The 22,956-nt window shown below is 43.2% G+C and overlaps 1 protein-coding gene across 2 annotated transcripts in view; it reads right to left on the bottom strand.

Annotated features, from left to right (window-relative positions):
* TEK (TEK receptor tyrosine kinase) overlaps positions 1–22,956 on the bottom strand; it is a 96,051-nt gene that overhangs the window by 35,266 nt on the left and 37,829 nt on the right. For both annotated transcript variants that reach the window (XM_004761779.3, XM_004761780.3), the window contains exons 2-7: positions 16,640–16,951; positions 8,038–8,148; positions 7,029–7,181; positions 3,114–3,245; positions 2,660–2,800; positions 1,788–1,916 (exon numbers count right to left, since the gene is read on the bottom strand). In XM_004761779.3, the coding sequence (XP_004761836.1) occupies positions 1,788–1,916; positions 2,660–2,800; positions 3,114–3,245; positions 7,029–7,181; positions 8,038–8,148; positions 16,640–16,951 (978 nt within the window). The remainder of the gene's footprint in view (positions 1–1,787; positions 1,917–2,659; positions 2,801–3,113; positions 3,246–7,028; positions 7,182–8,037; positions 8,149–16,639; positions 16,952–22,956) is intronic.

The raw sequence follows: 22,956 nt of genomic DNA, 5'->3' as shown, positions 1-22,956 counted from the left end.
CAGGGAGGAAAGAGGTCTAATAATTACAAGGGTAATTCCTTGATCTATCTGTAGACTTGAAGGGATTGTGATTAGAATCTACCAGATTTTTCGGCTTAAGAAGTGATTCGCATAGGAACTTTAAAAAGCGCTTTGACACTTTGAAGGCAGTTAAGTCTTTCCTGCTCTGTCGCCTTGCACTTCCTGCAGTCGGCTGGAAGGCGCGTTTGCAGGTGGAGATGGAGGAGAAGCCAGGAAGCGGGGTGCGGGGCTGCTATCTGAAAGCCGGGGGCCTGCATCTCGGTCTGAGGGTTTCCCACCTTTCACAACTTCAGGCTCAGCAAAGGTAAGCGGGCATGAAATTGAAAAGTCAAATCCCTGGGCGTGTTGGCCGCCCGCAGCCCCGAGGCCTTTCCTTCCCTTCCTAGACCCTCCCAGGTTCCTGCCCTGTGGCCAGAAGTCCGAACAGTGGGGTGGGGGGGGGGGACTGAACACAGTAAAATGAAGCCAAAGCCTTTGAGAAAACAATTGTTGGTATTTTCCTCCCATATTTGTTCTGAATTTAAAAACGAACAGACAAAAAGCTGTAAGGGTCTTGGTCTTGCTGCTCTGAGTGTAGATTTCCTTCTGGAACATTTAGGTTTGTAGGGTTGGAAAAGTTATTATATAGGTTCATTATTTTTAAATTTTGGGAAAATATATAAAAATATGTTTCTTTGCATTTTATAAAGTATATTCTAGAGGAAGAATGAAGCTTTTTCTGTCTAGACAGTAAATATTTTCAGCTCTGCGGACTGGAAGTTCTCTAATCACGAACTCCTTAACCCTGATGTAGAGTGTAAGCAGCTAGCGAGTACATGTTCTGAACGAATTAGTATGGCTCCTGCCAATCAAATTTTCTTTACAACAACAGACGGTGGGGAAATAAAAAGGATAAGTGCTATAGCACAGTTAAACCTCAAAATCAGTATGGTCCGTGAAAGAAGCCAGTCACGAAAGACCACGTAATGGGTGATCCCATCTACTGTTTATGCAGTGTCAAGAATAAGTCATTCTATAGAGACAAAAAGTAAATTCAGGGTTGCCAGGGGGCAGGGTGGGGGGGTGGAGAATGGGATCTACAGCCAATAGGTACAAGGTCTCTTCTGAAGGAGCAGAAACATCCTAAAATTAGAAACATCCTAAAATTAGATTGCAGTCACGGCTGCACGACTCTGTAAATATCACTCAATTGCACACTTACAAGGAATGAACTTCATGGTATAGAAACGATATCTCAATAAAGTTGTTAAAAAAAATGGCGGACTGAATGGCCTGTGGGTCAGGGTTTGTGGACCCCTTGCTCTACGGTAATTTCTGAAGTAGAATTACTTAAAATTGCGCTTTGAGGCTTCATCTTTTCTCTTTTTGCTTCCTTTTTCTATCTTTCTTTTCAAAAATAGCCTTTGTCCAAATCCCTCCAAAGGAATTCTCCCCTGTTGTGCATACCCTGGGAAAAGATGGGTGCCCTGGAAGGGAGCAGACGGGGTAGGCAGAGCCCTCGCCCGCCAGTCATCACTCCCTGCTCCACAAAGGGTACGTGGTTTCCTCTCGCAGAAGGAGGAATGAAGCCCGGGAGGAGGGCCCGTAGGAAAGGACAAGAATGCTGCCCTTTAGAACTTGGGGTATATTCTTCCCAACTTCTGGATGGAAACAGAAGAGTGGCTTGAGGAATTTGGGCTTGAGGAATTTGGGCAAGAATTAAAACCGGCAAAGCCCAGCGCAGACAGGCTAAACACGGCCCTAATTACAGTGTTACCTTGCTTTACCTTCTTTCTCACACTGCAGCCCTTGGCGTTCTGGAGAGCAGAGACATCCCTGGAACCGATCGCACAGCTCCCCGTGGGTGCACCTGCAGCTAAGCCTGCAGTCTGGCCCGTAATAACCCGGCTGGCACGCTGTAAACCAAGACCCCAGAACCATGGTGAACAGAGACGAAGGGAGAAAACGAAGTCTGTGGGTGCCTAGGAGCTGATGTTAGTGGGTCCACAGAAGAAAGCTCTTCCTCTATTTTCAAAGCCCAAATCCTGTCTGGATAGGACCTCAGAGCTCTGATATCTAGAGTCCACTAAAAAAATACAAATCTCTATGGCCTTTCCAACTCAAATGTGATCTGAAAACCAGCACCGTGGAGCACCATCTGGGAGTTTGGGGAAACTCAGACCCCAGGACCCAGTCCACACCTATGGAATAAGAGGCTGTGTTTTAATAAGAACCCTAGATAATGTGCAGGAAAAACACTTTCTCTAACGTTAGTCCAGAGTCTTATGCTTAATTATGAAAGCATCATTAACTTGCAATGAAAACATCTGTGATTCAAAACCCTGTAGCTCAGGGGCCCCTGGGTGGCTCAGTTGTTAGGCATCTGCCTTAGGCTCGGGTCATGATCCCAGGGTCCTGGGATCAGAGCCCGCTTCTCCCTCTCTCACTCTCCCTGCTTGTGTTCCCCCTCTCACTGTCTCTCTTGCTCTGTGTCAAATAAATAAATAAAATCTTTTAAAAAAACAAACAAACCCATAGCTCAGGACTGGATTGCAGAGTGAACAGTCCAGGTTCATCCCTCGCTCTGATCTCCTGCAAGCTGGGTCTCCCGGGTGTACGTGCTGGAACATTTCTGTTCAGGGGTGTGACTGGCACGTACCTTCGTTGCACTGTAGACCCTGCCAGCCTGTGGCACAGGAGCACCCGTAGGGGTCTGGGAGACAGAACACATAGGACTTGCAGCCCTCTGGTCCACTACACCTTTCTTTACACGTTCTGCCAAATGTGTGCAGCTCGCAAGCTTTGGTGGGAGAAAAAGATGAGTCAGAGTCAAATATTCAACCCCTTGAAATGTATGGGTCTTCTTTTACGGGTCTCCCCTAGACTAGTGAAAACAGAAAACAATCCAATCTCAGCTGCGGCAGGGACAACTTTGATTGGCAATAAAGAACCTTTAGGAAAGGGTGCTTTTTTCCAATTCCCACCGAGTTCCTACATGGCCTAACATGGGCCACTTAGTTTCTGTTCCCAACAGTGTCCAGAGTTAAAATTCTACGTCCAGCAATGACGGCTTTTTAAATGTGGAACTTGCTCATCAAGCGCTCCTGACTTACCCTTCTCACAGGTCTTCCCCATAAACCCAGGGGGGCAAATGCATTCTCCCGTATCTTCATGGCAGACACCGTTGTTCTTGCACTCGGTGCACACACGGTTGCATTCAGGTCCCCACTTCTGAGCTTCACATCCTTTTAAGAAAAACAAGGCTCTGCTGAGTAGAGCACACTCATTCCATAAACCTTTACTAAACACCTACAACATGGCAGTCATTTCAATAGACATGAGTAAATGAAGAGAAACAAAATACAATCTCAGTTCTTTTTTTTTTTTTTTTTTTTTAACAATCTCAGTTCTTTAAAAGCTAATAGTCCTCTGTGGGAAACAGGAAATAAGGATAGCAACAAAGACAAGGAGGGGTGCCTGAGTGGCTCAGTCAATTGAGCATCTGCCTTCCACTTGGGTCATGTTCCCAGGGTCCTAGGATCAAGCCCCACAGCCAGGCTCCCTGCTTCTCCCTCTCCACCCTGCTTGTGCTCTCTATCGCTGTGTCTCCCTATCAGATATATAAATAAAATCTTTAAAAAGAGAGAGAGACATGGAGTACCTAATCCTATCTTGGGGATGAAAGGAAAGCTTCCTGGAGGAGGTGGTATGCAAGTAGGACCTGCATGACCACATAATTAGCAAAGAAGATAGGCTGCAAAGTGTGTTCCAAGCAAAGGTAGGGCAGGGGAGGAAGGCCTGGCATTCTCCAGAGCTGCAGGTACGATCAGAGCTAGAGCAATGGTTTTCCAAGTGTGATCCCTGATCACTAGCTTCTCCATTACCCGGGAATCTGCTAGAGATGCAAATCTCAAATGTAGCCCCCATCCGTGACCTACTGAATTGGAGGTGGCCTAGCGATCTATTCTTACCAAGTCCTCCCGATAATTCTAATGCACGCCAGAGTGTGAGAACCTGTGGTCCACAGTTTGTAGAGACAAGATGTGGCTGAAGGAGCGAGCAGGAGCTGCTAGCATCCACCCCCCCCCCCCCAAAAAAAATACAGAAAGTAGAACAAGCTATACAAAACCTAAAGTACAAGAATGGTTAAATGTTCCTAGATTTTTACTTACTGGTTACTTCTTTCTAACATTTAGTGATTTTAGATGATTTTTTTAGGTCCAAAGACACCTTCTGATATAAGGAAAAAATGCAGGGGCGTTGGGATGACCCTCTGTGGTCAGCGATTTAATTTCTCATCTGATAGGAACGAGTGTCTTTGTCCCTGAATGTTAGTCTCACGGTGGTAAGGTTGGACCTGTGCCTACAGCTGATGTAATAATTTCTTTGGCGAGAATTCCTGGTTATCAGTATTTTCTCTAAAACAATCAGGAAGACTGTCTACACAGACCCTTTCTTACAGACTTCCATTTAAAAGATAAAGCTACAAAATGTCAAAAAGTTAATATTTACATGCCTTACTATATAAAGGGGAAAATACTTCTGCACAATTAGTGATTTTTTGAAAGCCACATCACAGTTATTTGCACGTGTTGAATACTAATGATGGCAGCCCATGGAGAAGAAGATGAGCTTCCTATTACGCTGAATTATGTCTCTAGCTCTCTACTTATCTATAGACCTTTCCCAGCTTTTCCCCTCATCCTGAGAAAGACAAAAGAATAAAGCTTGAAGGGAAAACTGAGGTAATCTCCTAGAGATGGAGAAGCTAGGAAAAATGGTTTTTGGTAAGCAACAAGATGCAATCAGGCTTCTGCGATTTTTATCAAAAACCCTGAGGTTTTATATTTTTAGGAAACCAAATATTCATGCATATAGAGAGAAATCCTATAAATTCATTGGTTCTAAGAAATCTTTTGTCAGAGAGAGAATTTATTTTGAAAAGAAATGCTATAAATATAACCAGTGTGATTCTTGGCACAAAGTCTAAGGAACTTGTGATTTACTCCTAGGTTTCAATTTGTCCTGGATAGATACCCTAGAGTTATGAGAAATGGACAAATACCGTTAGCTGTACCTCATTGCTTAAAACATCAAGTAAATCATACTGGCAAAAAATACTCCTAAACCGGATGATTGTAGAACTCAAACTTTCTTAGAATTATTTTAGATATTAGCAATGCTTCTCAGTTTCACCAAAATACTCTGAAGCAAAGGAGTGCTCCTAGCAGTCTCAAGAGATAGCTAGAGATCAAAATGTGTTTGAAATCTTTCACTTTATCTTAAAACTTCAGGTGAGTTTCAAATTCTAGTCTATATTATGTCATGATTGTTTTGACATTAAAAAAAAAGTTAAATCTTTTACCATATGTCAACATCTGGTGTTTCTGATATGACTAGAAAATGTGCCCATTTTCCCTGGACTCTGAGTACACCTGGTATGCAGTGCTGTATAGGCTGGAGAGAAACACCTAAATGAAATGAAGTCCAACCGTGCTCTTGCCGTTTGGACTCTTCCTGAGAGCAGTGGAATAAAAGGGGACTAAACCAGATGAACCACACTTTTCACACTTCCACTGTCATAATCCAAAACGATTTATCCATTTGCCGATATAACTGCTCTGAGAATTACCCAAGGGACAGTGATTCATCTTCTCATCCTTGTATTTTCATACTAACACAATACTAGGCACAGAGTTATGATTAATAGATTTTTGTTGAATGAACAAATGAATAAATATAAGGCAAAGAAAAAGAAAAACTGTAAGATTCCAATCATTAGAATGACGGAGCAGCCCAAATACTTAGACCTGCGTTGTTTCATACCATGAATACGTGGGATAGCCAGGAAGTTCAAGGCAAGTTTTTCTTTCTATAAATCAACTTCTTATAAAAACTACTGGTTGAGGGGCCCCTGGGTGGTTCAGTGGGTTAAGTCTCTGCCTTCGGCTCAGGTCATGGTCTCAGGGTCCTGAGACTGAGCCCCGCTTCGGGCTCTCTGTGCAGCAGGGAGCCTGCTTCCCTTCCTCTCTCTCTGCCTGCCTCTCTGCCTGCTTGTGATCCCTCTCGGTCAAATAAATAAATACAATCTTAAAAAAAAAAAAACAACTACTGGTTGACAGTTCCTCTCTACTTTGATAGTTGTAAAAAGGGATCAGGTAGTTTACTAGTTCTCTAACTCATGCACATTTTCAAACATGAGAATAGAAATCCCATTTGAGAGTTAAATAGTCTGGACAGTGTAGGATTTATAAGAGACTTAATGTGTTTTTTTAAAAAGATGTTATTTATTTATTTATTTGAGAGAGAGCATGAGGGCACTGGGGAGGATCAGAGAGAGAGGGAGGGGGAAGAACCTAAGCGGACTCCATGCTGAGCACAAAGCCCGATGAGGGGCTTGATCTGATCTGATGACCCTGAGATCGTGACCTGAGCTGAAATCAAGAGTCAGATGCTTAACTGACTGAGCTACCCAAGAGCCTCACAGGAGACTGAATGTTTAACTAGCTATAGACCAATCCAGAAGGCCCAACTCATCCCCGTGTATCAGATGCATTTCAGGGAGACTGCCCAGCTCACTGTGATGCCCCCTTCTTAGGGGAATGAAGCTGCTATTCAAGTGTGAGGTCCTGGAGTCTGCGCTTTGGTATGTTGCCCCCACACTCAACTATAGCTCATTGGTGTAAGCCAGTAGACATTTGACATATATTAGGCCTATCCGATTCTCTATCTTGGGAATTCAAATTTAGTAAATAGAAAACCATTGCTGAAGCACAGTTAGAGTAAGCTCAGCCTCCTTGAGAGAAAGTCCATCTGCCCCCACCCACGCTGAGCCCCAGATCTTCCCTGGGGCCTATCTTTTCTGGAAACTTCTTTGTCAGCCATTCTACCAATTTTCTAGAGTCCTTAGTAAACTTCCAACCAATTCCCCTGGCTTTTGCTCAGGTAGTCAGAGTCAGTTTCTGTTATTTGCCACTAAAAATCCTAATGACCCAATCATCACAGATTGTGGCCTCTCAGTCACTTACTCCGGACTATCAGCCTGGTGAAGGCTGAGGTGAAGAGGTTTCCTCCTATGTACCTGGCTGAGTACACTCCAGCGTCCTGGGGCTGAGCATGAGGCAGATGCACTTCTAGAATATCAGGTACTTCATGCCGGGGCACTGAGTGGATGAAGGAACCTGGTGAGGGAGAAGAGTAGAGAACAGTGAGTCATACGCAGACACTCTGTTTCCCCTGGAAACCTCTGGCCCCTCCACTTCATCAGCTCTTACTGGATACAGAAAACGTGCTCTAGCATATTGGGTGTAGAAGAATGAAAAGGCTGAGCCATGCAGTGCTCTCCCCCAAACTGAGAAAGTTACGGTGATAGAGCAGATAGGTTAGTCTACGTGATCTACCACCAAAGTTATGAAGATAGAGGTAAGGCTAAAGTGCTTATCTTCTGCAGGAAGAGATGAACAGGCACAGACACCCAGCCGACTAATCAGCTAACCAGGAGATAACCTAGAATCCCTGCTGCAATCTGGAAGTCCTCTCTACTCACAGAACTCAGCATAGTCCCCATCAATATTCCAGCTGGATCAGGCAACTGCCACCACAAGGTGTCAAATCACAGCTGGAACTGGACAGATTTGTAAGACACAGTTGGACTCCCAGACCTACTTCCAGTTGGCTTCCCAGGCTCAATCTGCTAATTTCCTTAACCTTGCAATCAAGCAACCCTCAGTCTACATGGCTGAATTTGGGCCCTCTCTTATCACATCATAAGGGGGTGTCTATTGTACATTCAGTTTCACATTATACACTCATAAATTTAGAATGTACATTCATTTATGTATATGAATCTCTACTTAATTAAGCAACCAACCACAGTGACTCATAGAGCTTCTTTAATAAGATTCAACTGTCTTGCATCATAAGAGCTTTGCTTGCAACATCTGCCCCCAAGACTGCACCAGGATAATGACCCGATACATTTCATGCTATCTAATGTCTCACACCATGGTGCTGGCAGGAAATGAAACACATACTCACCATTTTTATAAATCACTGCGTCTTCTTCTTTAATCAACACCTTTTTGAAAGATATGTTCACATTATCTCCCCTGTCCACAGTCATGGTTAAAGTAGCTGGTAGGAAGGAAGCTTTTGAAAGAAAGAAGGAAAACAAATAAGAAAATGAGGTCACACATTTTCTCCAGGAGCAAGTGAACTTGGAACTTCAACAGATGGGGAATGGCACTTGCCAGAAGTCAGCTGATTTGTAGGACAGGAAAATCGATGGCCCCTAACAGATTATAAACTTCATTAAGGTTTTGAAAAATGTGATGAAAGGAATACTCATTCTCTCCGTAAAAATATAAATACATATATACACACACTATACATTAACACATTGTTTTCATACAACTAGTTGGGGAGATAAGGACTTTATGTTGATTAGTATCCGATATCAAACTAAGACCTGACATTAGCTATAAACTATAGTAACAATGGATCAAACAACCTTCTCCAGTTCCTACCAAGTTTTCTCAAAGTGGAAAAGAATAGAAGTGGTTAGAGATTTGCCAAATGGCTCTTCCCTTTTGGGTCAAGGTCCTTCTGGGTTGTGTTGATCCAACTAATTCTAATTGCTTTGGAATGCAGCAAGTATTTCTCAAATGGAATCAGCACAATACTGGACTTATTACTAATGATGTAAATATTGGAATATTGGACAGTAAGGCAAAGATGAGATCCAGTATCTTCCTTTCTTCCTCTTAATTTTGTGTGTGTATGTATAAATGTATGTATATATGTATATATATATATGTCTGAGTCCTTCGGTTTGTTGGACAAGGTATGTGGATAAAATCTTCTAGCATTCTTCCAGCCACAACAGTATCTGAATTACCTTAATTTATGCCATAATCTATAGAGAGCCACAATTATAAGAATAAGGGGGGATTAATTTTAGGCTTTACTGAGGTAAGTCAATTTTTTAAAATTTCAGCCTTACTGAGGTATAATTGACATACATGTTAAGCCAACTTTTAAAATTTAAGCATCACTACTTAGAGAATCAGAACATGTAAATTTCCTAAACATGGAGGCCAGGAGGGACCTAAAAAAGGAGAAAAAAGCCCAAGTAAAAATCACAGCATACAGAAAAGATAGATTCTGCCAAATGTATGTCCAAAGCCAGAGAATCCTAGAATGAATTTTTTAAAAATATATTACACACACACACACACACACACACACAGACACACATACACACACACGCTCTTTTTCATGACCTACACATTAAACATAGTAAAACATAAGACTGAGGGAGAGAAAAATGTATGCCAAACTCAATAATTCAAAGAAGCTGGTACTGCAATAATTATGTCAGAAAAAAATAATTTACTCTAAAGCCAAAACAAAATTTTAAGGATAAAGATGGTCTTTACATGATGATATAAAAAATGGAAGATCTAGTAATCATAAACCTATATATGCATCTAACAACAGGTTCAAAACCCACGAAACAGAAACTGACAGAATTAAAGGAAGAAACTGACAAACCCACAAACATTGTGGAAGCTTCCCAAAACTGATCCATCAAACAGACCAAAATTACTGAGTAACACAATTAAAGATCTGTTGGCTATTCACAGATCCCTGTACCCAGTTCTAAGATCATCGCCTCCCTTATTAAGCCACAAAGCACATCTCCATAAATAACATAGAACCAATATCCCATGGAACAAATTATCTGACCAGATGCACCTAAATTAGTCATCAGTAGCAAAGCACCCTATGCCCTGACGTTTGGATGCCTAAGGCATTTCAGCCCAGGAGCAAGCCTTCTGCAGACAGCAGGGTGAATCAGCCTTCCTTCCTGGCTCCTCTGTGGCTCTCAGACTGGTGCCTTGAGAGAGGCTGATTAGGTACGTGCACACCATGGGCTTAGAGGGCTACCCTGGGTGCAGACGATGCCTTGAACTGCACTCAGCAGGACTCAGCCTTAGGTTCATCTCTCTGTTCTTGTCTTTTTGCACACCCAGGCATAGTGCCCTCCCAGGACACCCCCATCAATGCCTTTGGTGACATGGGGAGCACCTAGAGGGGGGATGGGACAGACCCAAGGGCAGTGGGAGCACTGGAAGAAGACAGTCCTGGGCTGTCAAAGTGGCTCCACTACTTACTGGACCTTGAAGGAGTTACTTAACCTCTGAACATCTCAGCTTCCTCATCTCTAATTTAGAAGTAAAAGTATTCACTTTAAAAGGTTGTTGGGGAATATGAAATGATGGATTCCAAGTGCAGGGGGACTTAGAAGCGATCAGCATCCTTCCCAAATATAAACAAACGACAGCACAGCTACACGGACATGTGCAATACGGACAACAGGGGCAGCTTTCTCACGGGGACTGAGACGGATCAAGCATGCAGGGAAGGCACGCATGACTGGCAGGGGGACTTGGGGCTCCTGCTCGCAGTGACAAGGGGCTTCCTCAAGCAGTCCTGACACATGCGGCTCCCGCTCTCTGTAGCAGGAGAACCAGAGAGAACCTTTTGTGACCATTTTTTACTGTTGTTCCTTTCTCTGTGGTTTGTTTTGATTTTCTGCCCCTCTGTGTGGCGGTCTGACCGTGGAGCTGACCATGGAACTTCTCACTCAACATCATATCCTGAAAAGGAACTGCTATTCCCCACGAGGCTCAGCTCCAAAGGGGCTTTTCTCCCCCCCGCCCACTCTGTGGTTCTTTCTTATTTTAGACTTTGTGCCTTTTAAGCTCCCTGTTCTCTTTCATTTTTTTTTTTTAAGATTTTATTTATTTATTTATCAGAGAGCGATAAAGCACAACCACGGGGAACAAGAGCCAGGAAGGAGAAGCGGGATCCCCGCAGGGCAGAGAGCCCAATGTGGAGTTTGATCCCAGGACTCTGGGATCGTGACCTGAGCCAAAGGCAGATGCTTAACCACTGAGCCATCCAGGTGTCCCATAAGCTCCTGGTCTCCTTAGGTAGAAACACGGTAACAACAGAGTCCACGCCACCCATCCTGCCCACGCCTGCATTAATGGCTCTAAATTGACTGTTCTCTGCTGAGTACTAATATAGGGATCTACAACCTTCACACTGACCTTTGCTGGAGCCCCGCTGGTCTACAGCATGCACGGATTAATTTCATGTGACTTTACAGGATCATGAAAATAATAAGCACCTTTCAGTAGTGCCTACGATCAGGCACGACTTTTTCTTAGCACTTTATTCAGATATAATTTTCACAATATCTCTATCAGATAGGTACTACAATTATCCTAATTTTACAAATGAGGAGATTAAGATGCAGAGAGGTAAAGTAACTTGTTCAAATTCATGCAGCAAATTCATGGGAGAGTCAGGATTTAAACTAGATTCCTTGGGTCTGGAAGCTTTTCAGAGGCTATATAAGGTTACTACTCACAAGGCTTTAAAGTCCTAGTACCTCGTTTATCAATGAGATTGCTAGGGACTGAATGTGAAGATGACTGTTCAAGGTCATTTGAATGGGCTATTTAATGGACAGAGCTTAACTAAGAACATGATTCCCTATTCCTTAAGGGCTGATGAAGAGAAGAGGTCATAGTAACACTTACAAACAAAGATATTTCTCACTGGTGTAAAATAATTGAGTTCAATTTTGGGTATCTCCTTTAATGATAGAGACTAAGGGTAATAACATAGTTTTATGCCCATTACTTTTTTGTGCAGTCTCACAAGTGTGCTAGAAAGATGGTGTATCCATTTGTCGACCCATGTGGGAGATGGAGTTAAGGGTGACTTAGCCCCTTACCTGAGGCTTCCTGACAGTGAATCCGTGTGAAAGCTGAGACATGAACTCAAGATACCCCCACTTGCTCAACAATGCTAGCTCTCCAGACCGATCTCACTCCAAGTCCACGGCCTCAGCTTTCAACGGCAGCCATTCTGAACTGTACTCAGCTCTACGAAAGGACCACGGATCACTCATACACAAGTCATAAACTTTCTCTCTCTCCTTGGCTCCTTCCTTCCCCCATGTCTCACCAAGTCCCACTCATCCTCGGCCCCTACGTAGATGTCCCTTTCTCCAGGAACTTTACCCCTCCCCTGGGATCCAGGGTGAGTGCCTCAAGGCTGCTCTCCGAAGGCCCCACATGTCCCCATGCCAGCCCCCACAGAGCGCAGCACCCCTGCTAGCCCGAACGCTCCAAGATACAAGTTCACATCTGTTTTGAAAGGCAGCATGGGGTATTGGTCAGGGCCTGGCTTCTGGGAACAGCCCAAGTGAACCTTTCCAGATCCGACAATGAAAACCAGGTGTGTGACTGCATCTAAGTTACAACTGATCTAAGCCTCATCTATTAATACAGGTCCTAACAGTCCTCATCAGAGATACATTTGGTAAAGACTAAACTATGCAGTAATGTCTGTAAGATTGCTAGGGGAATGTCAGGCACAGAAGTATTCAGGAAATGTTACTGTCACTTTAGTTCCCATGTGTGACACAAAAAGAGGCCTAAGAGTACTTGGGAAATGAAAGAATATATGAATGAATCAGATCTCAAGTTTTCCTATTTTTTTTCTGCTTTTAACACATTCATTTGTGTTGGTTTAGATAGAAATAGCTCCTCTTTATCAACGTCACAAAACATATTTACAAGGTTTGATGTTCTTTTTTTTTTTTTAAGATTTATTTATTTGATAGACAGAGGTCACAAGTAGGCAGAGAGGCAGGCAGAGAGAGAAGGGGAAGCAGGCTCCCCGCTGAGCAGAGAGCCCGACTCTACTAGGGGCTTGATCCCAGGACCCTGAGATCATGACCTGAGCTGAAGGTAGAGGCTTTAACCTGGTGGCAGAGCCACCCAGGCGCCCCTGCAAAGTTTGATGTTCTTAAAGTAAAGCGATTTCTCAGATGAAAATAGGAAGGAAATAACCTATGCTTCCTTCTGATGGAACACCGAGACAGCATTTGGATGTAAAAAGGTCTCAAACTTCACTTATACCTCCCTACCCCCACATGAAATCATCACTGAGGTTTGAACAAACTGCTTTTGATTTTTTTGCATGATGCCATTGATAAAAATGGTTTGCCTGTTTGGCGTGTGAGAGCCAACATAAGCGTATTTTGGCCCATCTCAAATGGATTTTCCACTTCCTCCCCAGATGCACGAGTCAGCAGCAAGCTGGACTACGTTGCCGTTTATCCTATCCTGCTATGTCCCTGCGCAGGCACCTCTGAGATCCCCTGGTGTTTTGCTAGGGAATTAATAGTGTCACAAAGACCGAACTGTGCAGGTTTTCCTGATTGACCGTAAAGGATAGCACTTTCCCCCCACCACATTTCAGCTACTGGATGGTCAGCGAAAGAAACAGAATCAGTTCAACAGCCGGTGATGTTGTTATTAAAATGCAAGAGAGCAAGCGCTACCTCTTTTCCTATTTTGTATACATTTGCACAATTACGTTAATGGATGGTATTACATTTTTCCACAACGGAGTAGAAAAATAGTCTTACTAAATTATTGCTTATTTCCATGGCACTGTGATGATTATTGAAGACTTACTAGGAGCCAGATAGATTGGCCATCTCCTTTGATTCTCAGATGTCTGGGGTAAAATCTCTACCTCCATCATTTTTTTCAAGTGAGAAAAATGATTTCAGTGAAGGAGTTTTCCCTGCATCCTATGATTCAGTTGCAGAGGCTTAAGCCCATGTTTCTACACTGTGCCCTGGAGTGCCCTGCAGTACTGGCTCAATGGACTGGCTCTACCTTATAAAACATGTGCTCAGAATGGAGGAGGGGGATTAACAGCAAGTGGGAGGGATGTGCCAAGCGTTTGGTAACGGTCACCCACATAGGCTCAGCAGTCAGGTCACAGGTCATTTAATCCCAGTCCCAGGTGCCTGGGTGGCTCAGTTGGTTAAGTGACTGCCTTCGGCTCAGGTCATGATCCTGGAGTCCTGGGATCGAGTCCTGCATCGGGCTCCCAGCTTTGCAGGGAGTCTTCTTCACTCTCTGAGCTTCTCCCCTCTCATGCTTTCTCTCTCTCTCTCAAATAAATCAATAAAATCTTTTTTTAAAATCCCATTCCCACCATTTACAAACCAGTATTGTTATTCTGTAACTCACTCTGCAAAGTCTCATTTCACCCCAGCTTTTAGCAACATGTCGACCGTATCCATCCACTCTTCATGGAAAGGCACTCATGGTATTTTGAAGGTATCATTATACTCATTTCACAGATGATGAAAAATGAGACCAGTGGATGTTAAAGAAATTGTCCAGGGCCCCAGAGCTGGTGAGTGGTGAGGAAAGAATTAAAACTGATGGGAAAAGGCATCTAAAAGCCATCTCCTCCCCGTGCTTTCTCGCTAGAAAGCCAGCCTTCACTTCATTTAGCTGAATTTAAGCTCTCTTTTCCCTGCGCTGGCCTAGACCTTCGGTTTGGAACGGTTGTTATGGTTGGTCTTTGACTCCCAAAATCCTGGTTTAATATACTCTGCAGGTTCTTACTTCTATACCATCAAGGACAGACCCATACCAGCCTGAAAAGGGCACAGTGGCATCCCACATTTCATTCCTACGAAGGCACCGGGGCCCACGTCTCGGATTATCTTCATTCTGAATGTGGAAGCGTCAGCAGAAAGGACTAACTCTTGACACAAGTCAAATCCCGAATGACACGTGTGGAACATAACAGGGCTGACTCTTCAGCTCTGATAGCTTTGGCACACCTCACATCCCTTTGTTCAAACTCTCTTCCCTCACCGGAGAGCTGCATTCCTGGGAACGTCTGTTGTGCACTTTCCCACTCACCCTAGTGTCATTTAAAGGTGACCGGTGCAGTTTTGCTAAGAAAACCTTTTCCTTTATTTGTAATGAATGGTGATTTTATCACTTTTGACTTTAAAATGAGCTTGCTGCCTTCAAGTCTTTTCATTATCACAGCCCAGAGGAATCTTACCACCTGGGACCTTGTGGGAAATGCACCATCTCGGGACTCTCCTCAAGGACCTACGGATCAGAGTCTGCATTTTACCAAGACCCACGGTTGGTCTAGAAGCTCATTCAACTTAGAGAGACACTGGGCTAAGAAAAAAAAAAAAAAGCAGACTCCTAGCTAAATACAGACCATCAGAGACACATGTAGAGCTGTGTTATTTATGTGGATCAGTCTAGCAATGAAAAATCAAACCCTGAAGAGTTCACAATGTCATTATCTCCTAAAATGACACTTTCTCAGGCCACGGTCCCTGTGGATACGATGACATCAATCTGGAAAGGATTCCTCTAGAGGTATGACCAGCTCAGAAAAAAGGGTTGACACATGAGTGGCCAGATCATTCCAGTCAGAACAAGGAGAGGTCATCTCTGCTGGAATTCTGTGCCTTCCTCCCAGCAAGCAGCATCAAGATACCAGGAGTCTACCCACCTGTCCAGGCCTGGGAGTCTCAGGGCAAAACAGAACCATTAAAGAATACGCACAGCTGCCTTCTCCAGCGGTCATCAGTTTGGTGGACGGGCCTAAAGACTTAGGTTAGAGCCACTTGTATTTTGGGACAAAGGTTCCATCCTATCACTGCCTTGTGAGGCGGTAGCTAAGAATAATGTGCCCCTTTGCAGAAACCCCTCAACATCTGCCTTCAAAATTCCAGGGTTCTGTGAGCTAAGTGTGGCCACTCAAGTGCCAAAAGGAAACCACGTTCTCTTTCCAAGAATGGCAGCGGGCTGGAAGGGCCCCAGTGCTTCAACCTTCCCTGTCTCTGTCATCTTTGCCATTTAATTGTGGGAGGCCTAGCCATTGTGAGCTTAGGCTCAGCTATTTGACTTTCTTGGGCAAAGAAATGGGATAGGAGTGAGAGCGCACAACACTGAGGCTAGGTTTCAAGAAGCGTTGTGCGTTTCCTCTTGTTCTCTTGCACTTCTGCCATTCTCTGTGAGAATGCACCTAGCTAAACCTGCGAGAGGAAAATAGACGCATGGAAAAGACCCAGGCTGGTGCAGCCAAGGCTGGCATAATACGCCTATTGTCGGCCAACATCCACGTGTGAGAAAGCCGGGTCAGGAATGGCAGAGCCACCCAATCCGCCCAGCTGACTTATACTCACGGGCTGTGAACGCTTACTTGTGCCGTGCCACTGGGGTCTGTGGTTGTGTGGGACACAGCATGACCACGGCCACAGATAACCGACAGACTAAGGAACCAGTTAAGTTATTGATAGATGCTCCCTTTTTAAGTTTCTTATTTCTACCACATTGTCCCCTGAAAACAGTGACTTCTGTTAAGAATACTCGGGGGCAAGCAAAACAAAGAAACAAATGAAAACTCAATTAGAAAGCTCAAAACAGCTCCTATCTTGGCATGGACAGTTGTCTTCGTCTCTGTGATTTCCCTACTCCATACAGGTAACATGTTCCTATCTCCATAAGGGCCACGGAAACCTTAGCACAATATGTATTTACAGTTCATTTCATCTCAGGAACCAGGCCCAATGTCCGGCGAAGGGGTTGAACGTGGGTGAGGTGGACTGGCCGGTGTCTTTGCTCCCAAATCCTATGTGCATACTAGAGACAAGCCGCAGACGAGCTCTGTGTGAGCCTCAGCGGACGCCACGGCCCCCGACGAATGGGCATGTTACCTTGCTGCCGCATCTTCATGGTCCGGATCCTTATTGCTTCTCCTCGAACGCGCCCTTCGCAGAAGTAGGCGCCATTGATTTTACTAGCCTTTTCTCTCTTCCAAACGACTTTTTTAGCCCATTCTCTGGTCATATCTTGAGTAACTTCCAGTGGATCCTGGTGCTGGTTCATTAAGGCTTCAAAGTCCCTTCCTATAGTGATGGGCTCATGGGGGCGCCAGCCAGAGGCGATGCAGGTGAGTGACGTTTCTGCATCAGACACCAGAGGTAGGGAATTGATCAGGATCAGGTCCATGGCACTGTCCACTGTTCCTGAAAAAGAAAGAAGGTGCGTCATCCATGAGGAAGGTTATTAATGTGGCTCCATGGGATAAATGGGGGCTTACAGAGTCCTGGCTGAGAATAGCTGGTGAGCCGTCTTTCTAAAATGCTACTGTTCCATAGGACAAGAACTGAAACTCTTTACCATGGCATCACCTAGACACTACGAGCCCCTCCTGCCCCACTGCACACCGCGGCTGCCATGGACTCTCAGTTATTCTCCATCCCCCCCAACAGAGCTGTGCGTTATAGCTCTACCCACTCCAGTGTCTGTGACATTAGTTAGGTGTTCAGCAAATGCTTGTTGAGTTAAATTCACAACAATAGCATTATTGCCACTAATTATTAATGAAAGTAATTATAATTATTAAAAATTAATGAGAATGTGGTACTCTCATCATTATCAAAGAATTCCATAGAGAAGGACTGAGTAAGGGCCACGTTTCCTTCTGAGCCTCTTTTGCCTCATCTCTAAAATGAGGCTAACAAGGGTGCCGGGTGGCTCAGTGGGTGAAGCATCTGCCTTTGCCTCAGGTCAGGATCCCAGCGTCCTGGGATGGAGCCCCGTGTCTGGGTCCCTGCTCAGCAGCAGAGCCGGCTTCTCCCTCTCCCTCCCCCTGCTCCTGCTCTCTCTCCTTCCTGCTCTCTTTCAAATAAATTAATAAAATCTTAAAAAATATATAAAGTAATTTTAAAAAACGAGGCTAACAAGACCCATTTTGCAGGATTCCTGTAAAGATTAAATGAGATAAGGTACCAGACTTACTAAGCACTGTATCTTATGGGGTTTACAATGACCATTATTTCAGTTCTCTTAATTCTGTTTCCTGAACACCTAGGCCCACACCTCAACCATCCCCACATGTGAAAATGAAATCCTATCTGGCCTTTAAAAGGTTTTCCATAAATGATGAAGCACATTTTAGAAAAGAAAATGCCTTCTTTTCAGGTTCCCTCCCTCCTCACTCTTCTCCTCTGATTTCCAAAGTTTCTAAGATGAACTAATGAAATCTCTGCTCCTCTCAAGTGTGGAAAACCAGGGATGAAGGGTATTCACTGGCTCAGGTGATGGCTGATCCCCCAAGTTTACATGCAGTGACCTGGGGGCTAGCGAAGTCAAGCACGATGGATGACAAGTTCTCTTCCGTGAAGGAGAGAAGCTGTTTTGTTCACACTGACGTATATAGGAGTACCCTGCCTAGTCCCTGAATGTAGGACTTAACAAATATTTGTTGAATGAGTGGGTGGTTGGGTGGATGGATGGGTGGACTAATTTTATTCCAGATCTGCCTGGTCCAAGTTTACAACTCCGACTTCTAGAATAATGAGTTAAACGTGGAAGTGTTCCTCTGAGTCTAAATTGACATCCTTGCCCAAATTTAAAAGGCTGTTTTGAGAAGTACTAAGTTTAAAGAAAGAAAAAGCAAGTGTTTTAATTTTTATAAAATGCCACAGGAAGGTGATCAATTGCTGAGTATATAGGGCTGACTGGCATTCATCTACCAGATCGTTTTTGAGCCTCTGCTTATATCAGACATTATGCCTGCCATGAAGTCCTCTTAGAATTTGAATGGCAATTGCCAGTGTTGGATGGACGCCGTGATATTTTGAGAAGGACACTATTAGGAGTTACATTTTTGTCTGATTAATTAAGAAGAATGTCCAAGTCAAATCTTAATATAAGTGGGAATGAGAGCTATATATATATATATATATTTTGTAATGTTAACTCAATATTTGGGACTGAGGGACAAAATTTGCCTTGAATGGGTTTCCCAACCTGACCCGAAAGAAGCATGTATCTTGCTCCAAGCCTCAATGGTAACTTCACGATCTCTAGAGAAGAGACAGGGATTGTGATTTAAAATAATAATAATAATAATAATAATAATAATAATAAAAGTGCTGTAAGAGAGGATGAGTGAGGAAAACTAGCAGTGGAATTAGGGCTTCCAAAAATAACACTGGAGCCCAGCTCCCCTCCACACGTAGGTCCAGCTGTGCCTTGGAGTGGATACCACCTCGTCTCCCACACTCACTCATTCCAGGCATGTTCCCAGAGAGAGTCCTCAGAGGAAGGAAACACTGTCATTCTTTCAGCTCCGGTTCAATCGAGGCTCATTTCTAGGACGAGGTGAGTGACTTGCCAAAACTGAGGGACTGACTCTGAACTCACTGAACTTGCGCTGGCTCTGGTTTTTGAAGGATGTTAGGAAATAATAGAAAACGCAGCTGATTTGAAAAGACAGCCACATTTCATCTCTACATGGTTTCTGGGTATGGATCCGGTTTCTTTTTCCCTTTTTTGCTCCCAGTTCTCTCCCTTTACTTTCAGTGACAGAAAGGGAAATCATGTAACTTCTGCGGGTCCAGACTGGACTAGGCTTCCCTCCCCTTACTCAGTATGCCACTTACAGGAAGCCCTCTCCCACCGATGAGTTGTTGGTCCTTGGTCATGCCATTTACGGTGAGGTGTCAGTAGGATTTTGTATGTGAGCTATGGAGATGAGAAGAAATCCCTACCAGATTCCTGGGGTGGATCTTAAAAATCATCTACTTAATTTTCCTGAAACAAGAGTATGCATCTGTAACTTGTCTGCATATGCCTAAAGCAATTCTGGAAGGTGAGACGTGAAACTGAGAACAAGAGTGACCCATTAGGGGAGAGTGGGGTACCTGGGGGACATGATAATAGGAAGGTTTGTTACCATGTACATATATACGCTGGCTTTTAGAACCATTTGAATAATACCTACACATAAAAATCAAATGTAAAAAGTAAATGCTATTGCTCATTCCTTAAAAAGTTGTATTTGGAAAGGAATCAAGAGCCAGAGGGATCTATGTGTCTCTCATCATTTGTCCCTATATCCCAATCTCTTTGGATTGCATCCAAGTAATGCATTTTTCTCTTTGTCTCTTCTTTAGTGGGAAATGTGATACCATTCCACAATGCTGGGGGGAAAAACATGGGTTTAAAAAAAGAAAAAAGAGAAAAAACCCTTGAGAATAGGGAGAAGAAGAGTAACCATACTTGGCCTCTCAAAGAGAATAAAGGAGCCGGGGCCCTAACACCATGGGTACAGCTGTGGTCTGTGGCTTCTTGAAAGAGTTCAGCCACGGACACTGTGAAAGATGTGACTGTAGGTACACAGCTGGTGCCACAGAGTAATCTGCTACTGGGGACACAGGTCTCAGAAAAATTGCCAGAAGACAGACCAGGTTCACACCAGTATCATTTCCTGTGCCTAACGCCTTTTCCTACCTTATAACTCTGTCTTCCCCAAGTCCCACTGGGGACTGGCATGGAGTTCTTTCACCTCAGTCACGGTCTGAAGGGCTCTAGTCCAATCCAGTGCTTAGTTCTTGACAAACCTAGCATCAAGGAAAAGGCTAAGTTTGCTATATGAGTAAGTAAGATGCATGTTGAATTTCAGGCATCTTCCATGCTTTGGGAGTTGATATGATTTTTCCTTAGCAAAGACCTTGCAAACACTTTTTAATATTTGCCTAAAATGTGTCTTATTTATAAAGAAGTGCTTTCCATCATGACATGGCATCTGCCAAGTTAACAAATGATTGTCCATCACAGTTGAAGCCCAATATCCTAAAATGTTACTTCTCTCACTCTGTCATTTGTCTGCTATAGGACACATTATCTAATCATTCACAGTAACATTTGCTTATTAAACTGCATTGTGGTACACTCGAAATGTTTATAAATTGTTTTTGCCCTTAGATTTTCTTATGTTTAATATTGCTTTGAATAATGATTCATTAACTAAGACAAAGAAATATTTTTCTTTAAAAATAGTCATTGATGTGGATGGAGTTAGAGTGTATTATGCTAAGTGAAATAAATCAGACAAAGACAAATACCATATGATCTCACTCATATGACTCATATGTGGAATTTAAGAAATAAAACAGGTAAACATATGGGAAAGGGGGAAAAAAAGAGGGAAGCAAGCCATAAGAGACTCTTAACTATAGAGAACAAACTGAGGGTTGATGGAGGGAGGTGGGCGGGGGATGGGCTAAATGGGTGATGGGGATTAAGGAGGGCACTAGTGATAAACACTGAGTGTTATATGTGATGAACCACTAAATTCTACTCCTGAAGCCAATATTACCTTATATGTTAACTAACTAGAATTAATCTTTTTAAAAAGATTTTATTTATTTATTCATGAGAGACATAGAGAAATAGAGGCAGAGGGAGAAGCCAGCTCCCCACTGAGCAGGGAGCCTGACATGGGACTTGATCCCAGGACCCCGGGATCATGACCTGAGCGAAGGTAGCCACTTAACCATCTGAGCCACCCAGGCACCCCTAACTAGAATTCAAATAAAAATTTGAAACAAACAAAAATATTCATAGAAAAATAGACACATAGATCAATGGAACAGAATAGAAAGGCCAGAAATAAACCCACAATTACATGGTCAATTAATCTTCAACAGAAGAAGTAAGAATATGCAAAGGGAAAACAACAGTCTCTTTGACAAAATGGTGTTGAAAAACTGAACAGCTACATTCATGAATGAAAATCGAACCAGTGTGTTACACTGTATAGAGAACGAAATTAAAAATGAATTAAGGACCTTAATGGGAAACCTGAAACCATAAAAATCCAAGAAGAGAGCATAAGCAGTAATTTCTTTGATATCAGTCATAATAGCATCTTTTTAGATAGGTCCCTTGAAGAAAGGGAAACAAAAGCAAAAATAAACTATTGGGATTATACTAAAATAAAAAGTTCTGTACAACAAAGGACATAACCAACAAACTAAAAAACAACCTACTGAATGGGAAACGATATTTGCAAATGACGTACCCAATAAAGGATTAGTATCCAAATATATATAAGGAACTTATACAACTCAATACCAATAATAATAATCATAATCCAATTTAAAAATGGGCAGAAGACATGAACAGGCATTTCTCCTAAGACGACATCCAGATGGCCAACAGATACATGAAAAGATGTTCAACATCACTCGGCATCAGGGAAATGCAAATCAAAACCGCAATGAGATACCACCTCACACTTGTCAAAATGGCTAAAATCAAAAACTTGTTTTTTAACAAGTTTTGGTTAGGATTTGGAAAAAAAGAACACTTGCACACTGTTGGTGGGAATGCAAACTGGTGTAGCCACTGTGGAAAACAGTATGGAGTCTCCTCAAAAAATTTAAAGAAGAATATGATTCAGTAATTGCACTACTGGGTATTTACGCTAAGAATACAAAAGCACTAAATCAAGGGGATATATGCACCCCATGTGTACAGCCGCATTATTTACAATAGCCCAATTATGGAAGCAGCACAGATGTCTGCTAATAGATGCATGGAGAAAGATGTGGTGTATACACACACATATACACAAGAAGATATTACTCAGCCATAAAAAAAGAATGAAATCTTGTCATTCACAGCAACATGAATGGAGCTACCGAGCATTAGGCTAAGGGAAATAAGCCAGTCAGAGAAAGAAAAATACCGTATGATTTCACTCATATGTGGAATTTAAGAAATAAATTAATAAAGAAGGGAGAAAGAGACAATGCAAAAAAACTGTTTCTTTGCTATGGGGAATAAAAAGATGGTTACCAGAGGGGAGATGGGCAGCAGGATGGGTGAAATAGGGTAACGTGCGGATTAAGAGTACACTTAATGTTGTTTTAAAGATTTACTTACTTATTCGAGAGAGAGCGAGAGTGTGCGGGAGCTGGGGGAGGGGCAGAGGGAGAGAGAGAATGTGAAGCAGCCTCTTCACCAAGAGCAGAGCCCAACGTGGGGCTGAATCTCACAACCCTGACATCATGACCTGAACTGAGATCAGGAGTCAGATGCTTAATGGACTGAGCCACCCTGGTGACCCAAGAGTACACTTATCTTGAACAGCACCGAGTCATATATGGGTTTGCTGAATCACTGTATTGTATACCTGAAACTAATATAACACCGTATGTTAACTATGCTGTAATTA

The sequence above is a fragment of the Mustela putorius genome, unplaced genomic scaffold (assembly GCF_011764305.1).
Source record: "Mustela putorius furo isolate JIRA1106 unplaced genomic scaffold, ASM1176430v1.1 tig00000421_pilon_pilon_pilon, whole genome shotgun sequence".
Taxonomy (NCBI): domain Eukaryota; kingdom Metazoa; phylum Chordata; class Mammalia; order Carnivora; family Mustelidae; genus Mustela; species Mustela putorius.
This window is presented reverse-complemented; position numbering and strand designations above follow the sequence as displayed.